General features: G+C 33.9%; 1 protein-coding gene across 2 annotated transcripts in view; it reads right to left on the bottom strand.

The window, feature by feature from the left end:
- Tbck (TBC1 domain containing kinase) overlaps positions 1–15,700 on the bottom strand; it is a 122,581-nt gene that overhangs the window by 86,375 nt on the left and 20,506 nt on the right. For both annotated transcript variants that reach the window (XM_042701620.1, XM_042701619.1), the window contains exons 5-9: positions 11,263–11,377; positions 10,147–10,220; positions 5,810–5,951; positions 1,957–2,017; positions 547–608 (exon numbers count right to left, since the gene is read on the bottom strand). In XM_042701620.1, the coding sequence (XP_042557554.1) occupies positions 547–608; positions 1,957–2,017; positions 5,810–5,951; positions 10,147–10,220; positions 11,263–11,377 (454 nt within the window). The remainder of the gene's footprint in view (positions 1–546; positions 609–1,956; positions 2,018–5,809; positions 5,952–10,146; positions 10,221–11,262; positions 11,378–15,700) is intronic.

Genomic DNA, 15,700 nt, shown 5'->3' with positions numbered 1-15,700 from the left:
ATGACATGCAGGTTCTGATATTCTTTAAGAATGTTGATTTGACCAGACATATCTAGCAGCACTCAGGAGGCAGGGTCAGGAGGATTATGAGTTTGAGGCCAGCCTGGGGTGCACAGCAAGACCCTGTCTCAAAAAAACAAGCAAGCAAGAAACAAAGAACCCAAGGGCTGGGGTGTAGCTCAGTAGTATACATAAAGCCCTGGGTTAACAAAAACAGAAGTATGATCTTTTGCTGTTTTATGTTGTTCAGTATTATTACCATACAATAAAGACATAGGTGCAGCTAAACACTACACAGACCCTAAAGCAATAGAAAGAGGAGTATATCTGGTACTGTAGTCATGTAAATAGTAGTGATGCTGGCTAAATTAATATAAATTCTCATTATCAGCCCCTGCTTTTCTCTTTGTTAGTTCCAGGTAGGAGATGTATATATAATTCTCTTATCAAGTACTTTATGCCAAATTGTGTTTTTTATAAATCACACAGTCTCAGGTATTCTGTTAGAGTAGAACTAACAGTCTAACAGACAGATCCATGACAAACCTTTATAATATCCAGACAGCCGTGCTCTTCAGCCAGAACTACTATGGTGTCATCTACACAGTCTACAAAAGAAAAAATCGATATAAAAAGCATTGAAACAGCCTGGTGCAGTTTGGTACTTGAAATAGTTTTTTTTTGTTTGTTTTTTTGTTGGGTCCAGTCGTGGGGCCTGAACTCTGGGCCTGGGCACTGTCCCTCAGCTCTTCAGCTCAAGGCTAGCGCCCTACCACTTGAACCACAGCGCCACTTCCAGCTTTTTTCTTTTTGCTTAAGTGGTACTGAGGAATCGAACCCAGGGCCTCAAGCATGCAAGGCAAGCGCTCTACCGCTGAGCCACCTTCCCAGCCCCGAAATAGTTTTTTTCTTTTTAAATCTGAATTTATTAACTTTCATGTTTTTATAAAAACAAAGAACCTCAGACATTAAATGTTTAGTAAGCAAAGATAGTAAAAGATGTTAAAATTTCACTTTTTAAGGTCATGTTTTTTTCATGATTATAAGACTATTTTTATTATCTTATTATTTTTATTACTTTATGTATTTTATTATTTGGAGATTGCATACACATTTCCCTGAGGAAATCTCAAATATAAAGTTTTGCTGCTAACCACACTTAAAAATCTGCAAAATCCCCTTCATAGCTACATTAGCTATGGAATGGGGTAAATCTGTAAAACTTATGAAATCTTATTAATATTTATGTTTTTATAAAGTATCTTCATTAGAAAACTCTCTTAACCAGGATACCATTTTGTTACTTTTTTTTTTTTTCCAGTCATGGGGTTTGAATTCAGGGCCTAGGCACTGTGCTGGAGACTTTATTTCCAGCTTTTTCTGTGTATGTGGTACTGAGGAATTGAACCCAGGGCTTCATGCATGCTGGGCAAGCACTCTACTACTAAGCCACATTCTTGTTACTTTTTTAAAAAAGTGTTTGCAAAGTGGTTTTCTTTCATTACTATACATTTAATCTACTCTAAAGTAAATCACACAAACTTTATTACAATAAATTTCAAATATATGAAAAAAATATATGAGCAAATTATAAAATAAAACAAGCTTTCTTAGTTGTTCATACATAATAAATGTAATAGGCAGCTCAGAAGTTAATATATAATCTGAAGTTAAATTGCTACAGAGAAGTAACAGTTTCATAACCTCATAGTTTGATTGTATGAGTTAGTTCACTTAGCATAATGACAGCTAAGTTTGATTATATGAATTAGTTTACTTAGCAAAATTGTAGAGCTAAGGTTTAAATTCTTTAATAAAAAAAAAACAACTATTACTGAAAAGGCAGGTCTTAAACTGCCTTGTTAATGCTTGTACCTGTTCATTAGAAAATTGACTAGGTGGCATTTCACAAAAACACATCTTCACCTATAAGATAATTAGTTGTATGTCACTTACCCAAAGTAAGCACAAATTTTAGTCTTTCAGAAATATCCAAACTCTGAAATAATTTTCTTCCCTAAAAGTAGGAAAGAAATTCTTGTTAGTATATTACAACTATTTTGTTAAGGGAATGTTATGGCCTAATGCATTCTAGGAGAGCACTTGAATCACACTTTTAGCCCTTTTTGTTTCAGGTTAAATTTTCAGCTAGGTTCTCACATTTTTGCTTAGGCAAGCCTCAGAATTATAAAGGTGAAGAAACATGCTCAGCTTTGCTGAGATGTGATCTCACTAACTTTTTGCTTGGGCTGTCTTTGAATAGAATCTTCTTGATTTCTACCCTCTGAGCATCTTGAACTATAGGCACAAGCACCTGCCTCTGGCCTTTTAAGGTTTTGAGATCAATAAAGACATCAATTTTACAAATCAGCTTAATATTTTAGCTAAGAGTATAGTTTTGAGTTGAACACTGGTCGCTTGTGTCTACAATCCTAGCAAGTCAGGAAGCTGAGAGCTGGAGAATCATGGTTCAAGCTGGACAGGTAAGTCTGGAGACTTTATCTCCAATTAACCAGAAAAAGAAGCTAGATTAGAGCATGGCTCAAGTAGCAGAAAGCCAGATAAGAGAAAAAAGGCCTATTAAGAAATTAAGAGCTTAAGGCTCAGAGTTCAAGCCCCACAAAAGAGTACAGCAGCTTTGTAGGTAAATGGATATGTATCTGCTCATCCGTTTACTATTATATTATGCAACTGGATTAACTTCTTTTTACCTCACCTTATTATATAGCAGAGATAATCTTTCTAAGACTATCACAGAAACTGGTTGTGATAACAGATGTGTAATATTGTCAAACTTCCTCTCTTTTGATAAGGGCTTAATGACTATTGTTAATTATTTCATTATACATCTTAAAGATGTACTGTACAGCTTCTGAGTGTTTTTGCTGTTTTGTATGTTTTAATTTTTTTTTTAATCATACTGAAGCCTTTCTTCTGTACACACTGATACTTCCCTGTCTGTGGTACAGACTTCAGAACATCTGGATCCATCTTCTCTACTTTGAAAATTTTTGATTTTCAATTTCAATCTCTTTTTGCCTAATTCTGACAGAATTACCCATCTTTACTTTCAGATTGCCTTTTTTTTCCCCAAACATTATGCTCTTTAATAGCTACTTTTTTTTTTTTACAACTGTAACAGGTGCTTTTCAGTAATTATTCTTATTTCATAAGTTCTGTAATTGTTAGACAAATTGTTATTTGCCTTTAAAAGTATGTATTTACTTTAAAAATTCATTTAATGGTATCAATTCAATTCCTCTATTATTTGTTCTTTAATGTAAAGGTCATCTTTATTGTTTTGTATTTCTTAGAAATTTTGTCATTGAGATATAGATTTCCTACCTGTATTTCAGACTATGGAGATTTCTGGTGGCAGAGGGGCAGTACTTTCTGGTAATATTCCAAGCAAACAGGTTTTGTATACCTTCTTATCTAATTACTTAGAACTTCTAGTATACCAAAAGTTCCCTTAGTTGTTTACTGATGTGTTAGCCAATTATATCTTAAAATCTTCCATTAAAATCTAAAAGCATTCAGCTTATGTTAGTTTGCCCCCTTTAAGCTGCTTGTGAAAATCTCTCATTTAAAGTGCCATTAAGCTCTTATACAGTAAAAACTCTGGAGTATTTGTACAATTGAATTAATCATATATTGTATCATTAGAAGTTTCCACAGTGACAATAAAAAGAATATACCTCACATTTATACTTTATATACTTTACATTCATATCCTAACAAAACCTCATTTCTGTTGTGAGTTTATAGAATAATATTTCTATCATTTCCATACCAATAAAAACCTAGATGAGCTGGGGAAAGTATAACAATGAATGAGAAAATCAGAGATTTTCTTATAGAAAATGTAGTGACAATATGTTAACTCCACGTTATGAATAATTTAATAGTATTCTTCAAGTTCTTTTTTTTTTTTTGGGTCCGGTCGTGGGGCCTGAACTTTGGACCTGGGCGCTGTCCCTTAGCTCTTCAGCTCAAGGCTAGCACTCTACCACTTAAGCCACAGCGCCACTTCCGGCTTTTTTTTCCCCTGCTTATGTGGTGCTGAGGAATCGAACCCAGGGCCTCATGCATGCAAGGCAAGCGCTCTACCACTGAAGCCACCTTCCCAGCCCTTAATAGTATTCTTAAAAGCTAGAATTTATAAATGATGATGGACTCAAACCTGTAAAACCATGAACAAAAACAAATCTTTTCTCTTTATAAGCTCACTACTTCAGGAATTTGTGAAGTAACAAAAAGCTAACATATTACCCACATCATCATACAAAGGTATTTTTTTTAAATACATCTGCTGTTGAATTAGTTCTTAAAACACAAAATGAAAAAAAAAAACCCATTAAACTAATTCTTAGATTGTGAAAATCAATGCTAGTTAATGCATTTGGAGGCAGAAGCAATAGATAACCATGTCGATCAGCTTTCAGTTACTGTGACAAAATACCTGAAAAAAGAAACTTAGAAGAAAAGATTTATTGTGGCTCATGGTTTCAGAGGTTTCACTGCATGGTTGGCTGACTCAATTTCTTTGAGCCTGTGGGTAAGTAGAACATCATAGTAGTAGGAATATGTAACAGAAGAGATTGTTCACCTGATCTTAGCCAGGAAGCAAAAAGGAGAAAAAATACAATGGCCTACTTCATTCAATGAGGGCCCAACTTCTACGTAGTCCATTCAGTTGTGAACTTATTATTTAATCAATCCATTGATAAGGCTAATGCCTTAATGATCCAATCAACTCTTAAACAGCTCTACCAGCTGGGGTATCCGGTTGGTGGTACTAAGCTCCTCCATGAAAACTAATCTTTATGTGCCTTTGGAGCCTTGGAGACATTTTATATCCAAGTTACAACAACAGATAATCAAAATTTCTCCCTCAGAGAAATTAAAGTGACAACTTTGATAAATTCTACAGTAAAAGGAAGAACAGAAAAGAAAGAAGTTATTTAATATTGGCAGGCATACAGAGGTTGGACTGATAGACCATTAAGTTGTTCTACAACAGACTATTAGCTGTTCAACATTTATATACTCAACTGGAGATCATATTTCCTGCCCTACCTTGTGTCTCTATATGGTCAAATGAGTAAGTTTTCAGTGGTAAAATGTATATAGAATTCATATTTGCAATTTTTAGGTCATCTTTTAAATATGAAGTTACACATTCTTTCCCTTTTGGGTAGGAAAAAATAAAAAGGGAGCAAGTGTGGAAACAGATGAATGAGAGAGCCATCCTGACTGCCTGAGGTTTCTACATATCATAAGGCAGAGCCTATTGTGCTGGTAAACAACTATGTTCTTCAAATCACTGTGCTTTTAATTTCTTTGATTTTTAATGGTAGCTTTAGATTTAATACTAGAGGATGTCTGGGTGAGGCTTCATAGAAAGTCAGCACAGACACTGAACTTGTAGAAAATTTAACAGAATAGGAGAAAATAAAACTAGAGGGCAGAAAGACAAGAACATTTAAGAGGGTAAACAGTTTTAGTGTAACTTTTCTAGAATTGTTTATACTTTGTAAAACTATAAACATTTACATTAAGTAATAAATGTAAACATATGTGGAGATCTCAAAACAATACTAACAAGTAGTAAAACTTGTAAAAACACAAGTATTTCTAGCAATGTATGAGAATTACCAAACAAGATTTTTAAAAATTTAAGACTTTTCTTGCCATTTCTAGTGAATCTGTGCAGAACCCTTTAATTACTAAATAACTTTCTATCCTAGAAGATCATTCCGAAAAGCACACACGTTTCATTGCACTGGTATTTTCTTAATATACATACCATACAAAGCTCAAATAAAATGATCCCAAGTGACCACACGTCTGCTTTTGGCCCAGAAGGCAATGGTTTTTCACTTGGCATGTGATCACTACCTTTGAAAATCCCTTGTGCAATTACTTCAGGTGCCAAGTATGATGGATACCTGTTAATGATATATTAAAATAATCAATATTATGAATTAGATCTGGAAAAAGAAGCAGCAATGTATTTTTACTATCAGTGTAATGAGACCTTTGTGTAAGTCCTATGCTATTAAAATTAAATAGCAATAATTATGGGAATGAAAAGTAAATAGATAGGAGTCTGAAATCACTTTAAAGCCAGTATTTCTGTCTTCAGCAATGGCTCCTTTCCTTGCTTGCTATTTTGATTTTATCCTATTGCCTTTCTGTTAGTCCTCTAAGATTACAGGTGTTATTTTCTTCCTCACAGCCTACCTTCTCTTAATATTGAATTATTTTTACCCCTTATCTTTAAATCAGTATTTGTTATTTTGAGCACTAAGAATGTCAAAGGTATAAAAATAAATGAATTATGAAGTAGGACTCTACTATTTCTGTATCCCAATTACTCATAATGAATTTGTCTACCTATCACCTATACCCCACATGGTAGAATACTAAATGCACAGTTCTAGTTCCACCCTACCCACCCCCTTTTACTCACATCAAGTGCTTGGCAAGGGTATGTTATGATATAACTGAGGTCTAGGTTCCTATAACACAAAACTTAGTGAATATGTGAGAAAAATGGAACATATAACAGAACTCCACATTGTACTTTCATTACTGATTCTGGTAAATCTAACTCAAAATAATAGCATAGGTAATGAAAACCAAAGTAAATCTATCAGAAAGCACATTGGCAATGTTTGCTCTAAAAATTCCCTTTTAATCAAAGACAGAAATGAACAAAAACCAACTAAGTCTCAGAACTGCTCTTTAATGGAGGGCATTTTCTAACAACCTTCTCCTCTTCAGCATTTTAGCAGTAAAAGACAATGACCAGATCCTTGCAACCAGCATGACTGTTGAGGTAAGTACAAGTGGCTTTCATCATGTGCCAATTTAACAAGGTATCAAGCTACTGGCCAACTGACACAACGCCCAGTTTCTACTCTTTACAATATTTCAAAACAGATGGTAACATTTTACTTTACAGTTCCCTTAATATTTGTCTTTTGACTGTAAGCTTCTTCTGATGTAAATATTTTCTTTCATGCCTTAGCTGGTGGATCATTTTTTTCTAGCTAATGTCTCACATTTTGCCCTTTAACATTTTCTGCTAAGGTCCTTTGCATTTAAGACTTCAAAGCAAGGTAGAATAAATACTAACAAAAGACTAATTCTGCCAGGCACCAGTGGCTCATGTCTATAATCCTAGCTACTCAGAAGGTGGAGATCTGAGGACTGAGGTTCAGAGCTAGCTCAGACAGAAAAATCCATAAGACTTCTTATCTTCAAATAACTGAAAAACCTGGAACTGGAGGTATGGCTGGACACACAGAAAAAATCCTAATTCCACTAATTCTATCTATACATTTTGAATTCATATATATATTTCTTCAAAATACTTGACAGGCTTTAAAAAATGGCCACCTCCTTTCTATCATCGCTAAATCCTAAAAACCTTTACATACAAGTAAAAAATGTTCAAAAAGGGGCTGGGAAGGTGGCTCAGTGGTAGAGCGCTTGCCTTGCATGCTCGAGGCCCTGGGTTCGATTCCTCAGCACCACATAAGCAGAAAGAAAAAAGCCGGAAGTGGCGCTGTGGCTCAAGTGGTAGAGCGCTAGTCTTGAGCTGAAGAGCTGAGGGACAGCGCCCAGGCCCAGAGTTCAGGCCCCATTACCAAACCAAAAAAAAAAAAAAAATGTTCAAAAAGTAATTGTCTTAGTTTTTGTGTTATACAAACTGGTTTAGACAAAAAGCAGAGGCAGCAGTAATCACATTAACGGCATCTCTGTGAAAGTCATAATGAAAGGTGCATTATCACCAGGTGCCAGTGCTCATAACTATAATCCTAGCTACTCAGGAGGCTGGAATCTGGAAGATCACAGTTCTAAGTTAGCCTGGGCAGAGAAGTTTGAAAGACTCCATCCATCTTTACATTAACCAGAAAAAGCCAGGCTGGAGGAGTGGCTTAAGTGATAGTGATAAATGATTATGCAAGCCAACCAATTGAGACCCTGAAATCAAGGCCAATAAATCAAACTACTTAAACCTTCATAAGTGCATAAAAAAGCAATTACCACATGATAACAAAGCTAGATCTTGACTAATAACATTCCATTAAAAAGAATTTTTAAATAAGAAAATTTTAATTATCTGTATTAAATATAGTTTTTATACAGATGAAAGGAACTGCCTAAGCTGGTCTCCTGTACTCCTATCTATTCCTGGTTCAAAGCCAGTTCTAGCAGGAAAGTCTTTTGAGATTCTGAATCTATTTTTATTGATTAACCAGCATAATGCTGTGGCTCATGTGGTAGAGCACCAGCCTGGAAGAAGAAAAAAATAAGTGAGGCCCTGAGTTACAGCCCCTCTATTGACAAAAGAAAAAAAAATGCACAAAAACATCTATTGCTTGTACTTTTAATATGTAATACTTGGCCATCAGCAGAGAAAATCTTCCCACTAAGTAATGAACTTTTTTTGTTTTTGGAATGAACTTCTTGAGCACCTTCCTGTCTATACAATAGGCTGAAAAGAAAATGTTCAATAAATGTTTTGCATCAAATAACATCTAAGAAAATTATCTATGGGTTAGTTAATGACAAATTTAGATAAGAAATTTATATTAAAGTATAAAACTCAAAGAGTAATTTAAGTGAGGCTTTTTACAAAAAATTTACAGAAAATTTTGATTGTAATTAAATTACAACATGTAAATTTTAACATATAATTAAAATTTTAAGCAACACTTTGCTACAAAAACACATTTCATGACTATCACAATTCAGTAATGGTGTGACAAATAATTTTGGAGCAAATCACACACAAACATTAAAAAATCCACTTTAATTAAAAATATGTGACTAAGATTAGGGTAGATAATAATCTTGCATCAATTTTAGTTTCATTTCTATGATTATTCTGAAATTATATGAGGATTCTTCATTATAAGAAATATAAACTAAAGTACTTAAAGAAAAAGACATTATGTTTGCTAATTTTTCTCAAATGATTCCAACAAATTATTACATACACATAAATACATTCATGTAAATACAGCGAAATGTTAACACTGGAAAAATCTGAAGGATATGAAGAGAAATGGTGTATTATTTTTATAACTTCCATATATCTAAAACAATGTGAATATAAAAACTCTAGAAAAAGAATTCTATTTTTAAAATATTTCAAACGAACTAGCTGGGCACCAGTGGCTCATGCCTTTAGTTCTGGCTACCCTGGAGGCTGACATAGGAATACTGTGGTTCAAAGCCAGCCCAGGCAGGAAAATCCTTTAGGCTCTATTTCCAAGTAACTACCAAAAAATCCAGCAGTGAAGTGATTCACAAGTGGTAGAACGCTAGCCTTAAGCAAAAAATGCTTAGAGACAGTGCCCAGACCCTGAGTTCAAGAACCACATAAAAAATATTAACACCAAATTATCAGAAACACCTACTAGAGTAATGCATGAAACATCCATCCATTACTTTCTAGGAGAAGAACATCTACAATATTCGTATCAGAAGTGACTAAATAAACCTTTATACAGTTAAACATACACTTCCAGACATAGAATTTATGCCATTACCTCTGATAACCCACAATGTAGCAACTTATATCATGCTTTTGTTTTGTGTCAGTACTGGGATTTGAATTCAGGGCCTTGCTCTATCACTCAGCTTTCTTGATCAAGGCTACCAACTTAAGTGATGTCTCTAGTTCATTTTGCTGGTTAATTGAATTGGGAGTCTCATGAATTTTTCTACCAAAGCTGTCTTCGAAACTCTATTTTTCAGGCCTCAGCCTCTAGAGTAGCTAGAATGTAGGCATGAACCGGCAATGCCCATGGCCAATTTACATCTTAATATAAAATTAGGTTTTAGAGACTATGGAGATAGACATGAAACATTAAAACTATATCTGATACATATGCTATAATTAATTTAAAATCTGGTAATCTTTAGGTAATCTTTAAGCTTATTTAATTCTGAATGAAATGCAATTAATTAAAAAGTATAAAGTACGTAAGATCAATAATATGTTATCCTTCTAATTGAATAAAATACAAATAAAAGATCTATGGGACACTGGAGAAATCTCATTAACAACTTCAAAAATCATTTAGTTTAAAACAGAATTCAAAACTGAGGAAAATATATTCTTACCCTATTGGGAAATCAACATCGTCACCATGAGCTGTCATGTGATAAAGTCCAAATTTAGCCAATTTAATATGTCCCTACAAAAAAAAAATGGAAAAAATTACCATTAAGTATTTTAAAACAACTGGAAAAGGTATTATTTACATGTTTTTATAAGACTATTATAAAATTATATCATTTTAGCAAAATACCAGTACTCAAGATTTTATAAAATATAATTTCATCAAAACTATCTGCCAATATTTAGTCAACTTTACACTCATTATAAGTCTGTATTCAGATCCTATATAATTCAAAATACCAGAGCACATTTTTCACTTAAATTTCTGTTGTTTATATATTTAGGTGTTTTGAAAAAGGAAACAAAAAGACAATAATACTTTCATTTCTCTTGAATTCTTGGTGACGATGACAATGATTTTTACAGAGAAATTTTATTCAGTAGAGTTGCAGTTTATGAATAAGGTTAAAATTTAACTGTTATAGTGGAATTCTTAATCTGATAATTCCAGTTCAAAAATCATTAAGGTTTTTATAATTCTACTATGTTCTAATACTCTTTAATAATTATTAACAGAATAATTAACACTTGTATACGTGGTTTTAGCCGTACTTATCTATTTTAGCAGTTAATGTACAGATTACAATATTTTTTTTTTTGTAAATTATTTTTTTTTTTTTGCCAGTCTTGGGGCTTGAACTCAGGGCCTGAGAACTGTCCCTGAGCTTCTTTTGCTCAAGGCTAGCACTCTACCACTTGAGCTATAGCGCCACTTCTGTTTATTTTTTTGTTTATGTGGTACTGAGGAATGGAACCTGGGGCTTCAAGCACGCTACCACTAAGCCACATTCCCAGCCCAATTAGCTTACTCTTATTGTCTCACTTTAAAAAAAAAAAGAAAGAGAAAAACAAAACATGAAGCTAGAAAATGAATGTGGGGAGGAAAATAATCCATACATCAAAATAGTTTAAAGCTATGTTGTCAGCTACTGAACATTTTACGAATATTCATATGAACATTCATTTTCTATGGTCCATCTGAGGAACAGAGAGGGGCTGATTTCAGGCATTCTACATTTCCAGCAACAGAGCAGCACCTATTATTACTTGAAAATTACCTTTTGGTCCAACAGGATATTATGAGGAGACAGTGCCCGGTGTACTAAACCATGTTTGTTCATATACTGCAATCCCTGCAGTACCTCAAATGCTATGCATAAAACTTTTGAACAGCTACAAAGAGAACAAAAAATGAAAGATCAATTACAAAACAGAACGGAGTCTTCAAACATTGAAAGAGAAATGTTTTATTGTTCTTCTTTCATAAAATATAGGATCTATACATTTTTCTAAAGTATTCACTTGGACATCTCTTGGATTTTCTGATTATAACAGAATTGATCAAAGAATCCTAATTTTCTAAACGATACTCTAAAAGAGCTTAGTATTTGTTCTTCCCAGAAAAACACTGAATTTGGATGGCATGTATGGAGAACCTCTGATAAGTAGGCTTTACAAATTATCAGGAAAGTTGCAGATATATAGAAGAATCAAGTCAATGAAAATCATCTGTTCTGCTAAAAACAAAATGCCCAAACTTTAGAAAAACAGGTACCATTTGAACTGCAATACTCTCCAGCTGTTTTTCTAACTGGTGATGGAGTCTAATTGCTAATGGAGTTTCATTCACACTTTTTTTTGCCCAGGCTGGTTTTGAACTGCGATCCTCAGATCTCAACTTCTGAGCAGCTAGGATAAAAGGTGTGAGCCAACAGTATATTGTGATTTTCCATGTCTCTTTATCCTTCTCCTTTCTGATTCATCCACCACATAGACGCCCAATTTCTTCCTCCCTTTCTACCTTCTGCTATGTTAAGAATTTCTACTTTATTTGTTTTATCTACAGGCAGCCATTAAAAGTAAAATATAAAAGCACCATAAGGCAATAGTAAGAGATCAAACAGAATCATAAAATATCTACAAAATCTTAATGTAGGTAAATCAACAAACTATGTAAATGGTAAACTAATCAGTAAGGACTATTACCTGTGGTAAGAATTAAGACTCAAAAATTATATTAAGTGAAGTAAGCTAGGCCCAAAGAAACATAGGTCCTATTGTTTCCCTTATTTGCAGTAACTAGTATATGTCTGGCACAAGCTGAAAAGGTCAAAAGCTATGTACATATGACCATATAAGATGATGCTAAGCAAAATGAACTTCAAGATAAGGACACAAGTGGTTTTTTTTTTCCTTTCTTGCTATTGTTTCTAACGTATTTATAAGGTACCATGTGATTTTTTGTTGCTTTGTATGTTGGTCTAATTTGGGGAGGGGAAGGGAAAAAACAAAATGTTTAAATAGGGATACAGGTTGACCCATTGTAACAATGAGATGTAGAAGACACTGTTGAAAAACGAACTTTACAATTAGGTGGTGGCGGAGGAGGGTGGGTGGGGGGAGTGTAGTTGAGGTGAGAGGGAAGGGATGGTAAGGGAAAAACAAAGGAGGCAACAATGCTTGATAAGAAATGTACTCATTACCTTGCTCATACCCCTCTGTACAGTATTTTCACAATAAAAAACTTATTAAAAAAGACTCAAGTATGCTCAGTGTATGAAAAATCCATACTAAAGATAAATGTTATAGGAAGAGGATGAAGTAACCGATCAGTGATTAACCATGGGCTTCACCACGCCTATGTGTGTGTGTGTTTAACCATGGGCTTCACCAAGCCTATGTGTGTGTGTAATTGTGTGAGAATTCTGTGTGTGTGTGTGTGTGTGTGTGTGTGTGTGTGTTAGAGAGAGAGAGAGAGAGAGAGAAAACCTGTACCAAGACTTGAATTCACTGTACCCTTGCTTGACTTTCTACTTGTAGTGGGCTCTCTACCACTTGCAATGCAACTACATTCCAGTTGTTTTTCTAATTGGTGATGAAGTCTAATTGCTGATGGAGTTTCACACTTTTTTTGCCCAGGCTAGTTTTGAACTGTGATCTTCAGATCTCAACTTCTGAGCAGCTAGGATTATAGGTACGAGCCACCAGTACTCAGCTTCTATTCTTTATTTGATGATGGTTATGTAATATTGTTTGTCAAGCTAACATCAATACATTTAAAAGGGTGAATTTTAAGGTATACAAGTGATACTTCTCAGCAAGTTATTGAGTTGAATAGTCTTCTTAAAAAACAAAAAGAAAAGCTGAAGTCTCTTCTCACGTCCAAACTAACTTTCCAGATGTAATTATACTTAACAGTTTGTTTCCCCTTCTTCTGGTAGCTAGACTTTTATTTAATGTAACTCCTGATTTTTAATATTTTTACATGATCAATTTCTATGTTACAGGGGATAAAAAGAATTTATACTCCTTTCTTGAAGATGAAACAAAAAATGAGTAGATAGGTAAAAGATATACACAGTGATTGCCTGAAAAATAAAGTAGGAAAGATATGGTCACGAAAGGGCACACTGAGGTGGAGACAAACTATAGAACTCTAAAAGACAAAGACATGTTGCTCTTTGGGGAACATATGGTAAGGTAAAGGAGTCAGCATGCCCAGTTTGAACTGAAAGATAATCAGCAACTTTGAGAAAACACACTGCCCCTTCAGCAGAATGAACAACAGGGTACAACGTCAGAACATGAGCTCAAAAAGTTAGCAAGCAGTTAAGACTGTAAAACCCTATAGGCTGTTGTAAGGCTGTTAGGATGTGATACGCAATTGTCAGATTATTAATACCTATTGTAGAATTCAACAAGAAAAAAAACCCCTGGGGTTTATACATTCTAGGTCTCAGCCATCAGGATTTAAGCTATATTTTTATAATTATAACTATTCATCAAAGTTATCATTAGCTACCATAATTTTTACACTGTACAAACTCCTGTTATCAACCCATTCATCAGTCACATTTTGGTATTTACCATGATATCTGTAAAAGAGATTATGAAGGTTACTATTTATAAAGATGTGATTCAAATTAATTTTAATCTATTCCTCTTTAGCAAACAGTTCTTCCAATGTTAAGTCAGTTGTATCTGTCAGATTTAGGGAAGTAGGCAATGTGTGAATTTGGGATGAGTTTTCATAAACATCTTCAAACAGCTTTTATAAACACGCAACATGTAAATCTTCAGACTGTATAAATGGTAAAATTCTAAACATTAAATTTCATTTATAACCTACCAGCAGTAATAGAGGCAAATATTTTGTAGTAATGCACACATTAGACTGATGAATGTACACATCCCCTTTGAAAACAAATCATAACCTTTCTTTGGAATTAACAAATAAAACACAAGCCTAGTTTTATAAGCTCATTTGGGTCCACAAGCTAAATTGAAATTATTTGATTTTTGGCCTCGGTCTCTCTGATATACACACCAATTGAGACACCCACAGAAAAATGTATGCCTTATTCAGCTAAGACACTAGAGGTCCTCAGCTGCCTTTTTCCTAGAATTAAAACCAAACATTTTAAGTGAATGCTTTTTCATTAAGCTGATTTTAAACTCCTGAAAACAGATGATGACATAGCCATAGTAATTTTACTACTCAGTTGTAAAGTATTAAGAACTAGACTTGCATGTCCAAAAGCATAGTCACATTCTTAATGAGCTGAAATAATGTCATACAGAAATGTCTTTGTTCACAATGGCAATTTGTAGTGCTCCATTTGTATTTTAAACATCTAGATTTTCAATGGCAGTCTCTTTTACCTTGCAGTCCCCACAACAAAGGATCTGTTCTTTATTCTCAATGAGACCTTGAGGCCCTCGTTCTCCAATGCTCCTTGAATTCCTTCAATTAGCTCTGCTTTTACATCCAGTTATTCTAGAATGTTAGTCTTCCCCCCCCCCCCAATATCTTAATGGTATCCCTATTTTCTTGATAGAATTATATCTTGAAAATACATAATTTCAGGGCTTATTAATTTTACGTTTGTATATCCATATAGATTGTCTTTTCCATTGTACTATGAAAAAAGTACTGAATCCAAGTATAACCCTCTATGTTTATCAGTGCCTGTAAGATAGGTGTTCAACAAATATGTATCAAATAATAGATAACTTATCAATTATAAAGTATCTCATAATGGTACAAAGAGATGCATATAACTACATTAAATTCTTCACCTAAAGTGACTTCTTTCATAAATAAGTCAAAAGAAATGTCACATAATAGCAATGAATAATTTTATTTACATTTTCATCAGAGAATATATAATCCTTACAACCCAAGACAAAAGTTCATACAAAGGCTATCTATAAAAAGTACTCATTTGCTAAAAACACAGCTCTCATAATCATGTATTTACAACAAGAAACAAGAATAATTCCAAGTAGTAGGTAATAGGATGTTAATGTTTGGCTAAAATTGCAAGTTAGAGTAAGTTGTTCAAAGAGATTCCTTCTGGCCTCAAACCACCAGTACCTTCAATATTTTCAAGAAAAAACGGTATTGGGATTGCACATAGAGGCCAGTAAAAGAGTCAGAGGTCAGTGCTGCTGAGTTAGATTTGGAAGTCATTCTTGTACAGGTGATAACTAAAA

Source organism: Dipodomys spectabilis, unplaced genomic scaffold (assembly GCF_019054845.1).
Source record: "Dipodomys spectabilis isolate Male_0828 unplaced genomic scaffold, ASM1905484v1 ptg000297l, whole genome shotgun sequence".
Lineage (NCBI taxonomy): Eukaryota > Metazoa > Chordata > Mammalia > Rodentia > Heteromyidae > Dipodomys > Dipodomys spectabilis.
Note: the sequence above shows the minus strand (reverse complement) of the source record. Positions and strands in the feature narration are given on the sequence as shown.